This window comes from Atta cephalotes, assembly GCF_000143395.1.
Source record: "Atta cephalotes unplaced genomic scaffold scaffold00005, whole genome shotgun sequence".
Lineage (NCBI taxonomy): Eukaryota > Metazoa > Arthropoda > Insecta > Hymenoptera > Formicidae > Atta > Atta cephalotes.
The window spans coordinates 5687854-5689200 of NW_012130069.1; the positions used below are offsets into that span (position 1 = coordinate 5687854).

The 1347-nt window shown below is 30.6% G+C and overlaps 1 protein-coding gene across 1 annotated transcript in view; it reads right to left on the reverse strand.

The window, feature by feature from the left end:
- The window catches only part of LOC105626608 (alkylated DNA repair protein alkB homolog 1-like), a 5263-nt gene extending 4501 nt beyond the window's left edge, over positions 1 to 762 (reverse strand). Inside the window, exon 1 of the mRNA XM_012207902.1 lies at positions 704 to 762. Within this exon, the coding sequence (XP_012063292.1) occupies positions 704 to 762 (59 nt within the window). The remainder of the gene's footprint in view (positions 1 to 703) is intronic.
- Positions 763 to 1347: the final 585 nt, after the last annotated feature.

Below are 1347 nucleotides of genomic sequence, written 5' to 3' on the forward strand. Positions count from 1 at the left end.
GAGAGAGAGAGAGAGAGAGAGAGAGAGAGAGATTAAACTAAAATTAAATTATTTATAAATAATAAGTATGACGAAATTTATAAAAAAACTTCAGGATAAGTTATTAATTAACATTAATTCTAATTAATTTAATTAGATTTGCAAAATTTTGAACTATATGATTTATTACTTTTTTAATCTATGATATCTATGTATTAAAAATAAAAAGAATTAACTCGATAAATTAATTGTCAACTAAATTAATTGTTAACTGTCTGTCCATTTCTACCAATTTAATTTTAATCTCTGTTTAACTGTTACTTCTTATTTTTTTTTAATTTCGAAAATGAGAAAAAGATAAAGAGTAAATTAAAGCTAAGTTTAAAGTTAATCTTTTCATTGATGGAAATGGACATAAATGGACATATTGATCAAAGTTTGATCGAAGTCATCTTAAATCCATCTCTTGTTCTCACGGCGCGTACAATAATTGTCTGTGACTAATTTTAGCGCGCGATTTTCGCATAATGCGGCATTACTGAGGAACGGGCTGAGCGTGATTTCATAGGATAGTTGCGAGCAGGGCAGGGCACTGTGCAGCAGCGCGTCTCAAGGCTTTTCGAAAGCCTCTATCGCGAGTAAATTAATAGACTCGGCAGGCCGCGATAATAATGATCGTCCATTACCGTCGCGCTTCTATTCGCCATAAATCTCGCCTACCCACCCAACCTGACCACACGCTAAATCTGTGTTGTTCACCCGCACACCTGCGACGATCGCCATGATATATTCGATCCTGTTCGATCGATCTATAATCATTGTTGCGATCAAAAAAAGAAGTCAACGATCGCAAAAATTGTTATTAATTGACAAAAAGAAAATTAATTGCAATACGCGGCAAAAGAATTAATTATAGAATAAATTAAAGAGATCACAGAAAAAGTTATTAATTAAGTTATCAATTAATAAAAATTCACGAGAATTAATTTCTGTACATTCATCAAATCATTAAACGTTTTTATTTTTCAAAAAAATTTTAACTTCCCATTTTTTATTTGTCCATCTGTGTTTTATTTAACGCATGCGCATTGTCTGAAATATATTCTCTGTGAAACGCTAATTATATTTGTTTTAATTGTAAACGCTGCAGCTGTAATTATTATCAAGCAATTTTGAATTCTGTAAATTAGGACATGAAGTTCACGTAAATACTTTTCAAAAAGTTTGTTTATCTATTTTTCTTCGAGTTGAATCAGTAAAAATCTAAAAATCTTTCGTATTATCAGGAGCTTAAGGTTTCTATGTGTTTTATTTAACGCTTTGTTTGAAATTAAATCTATTCTCTATGGAATACACACTAATAACATC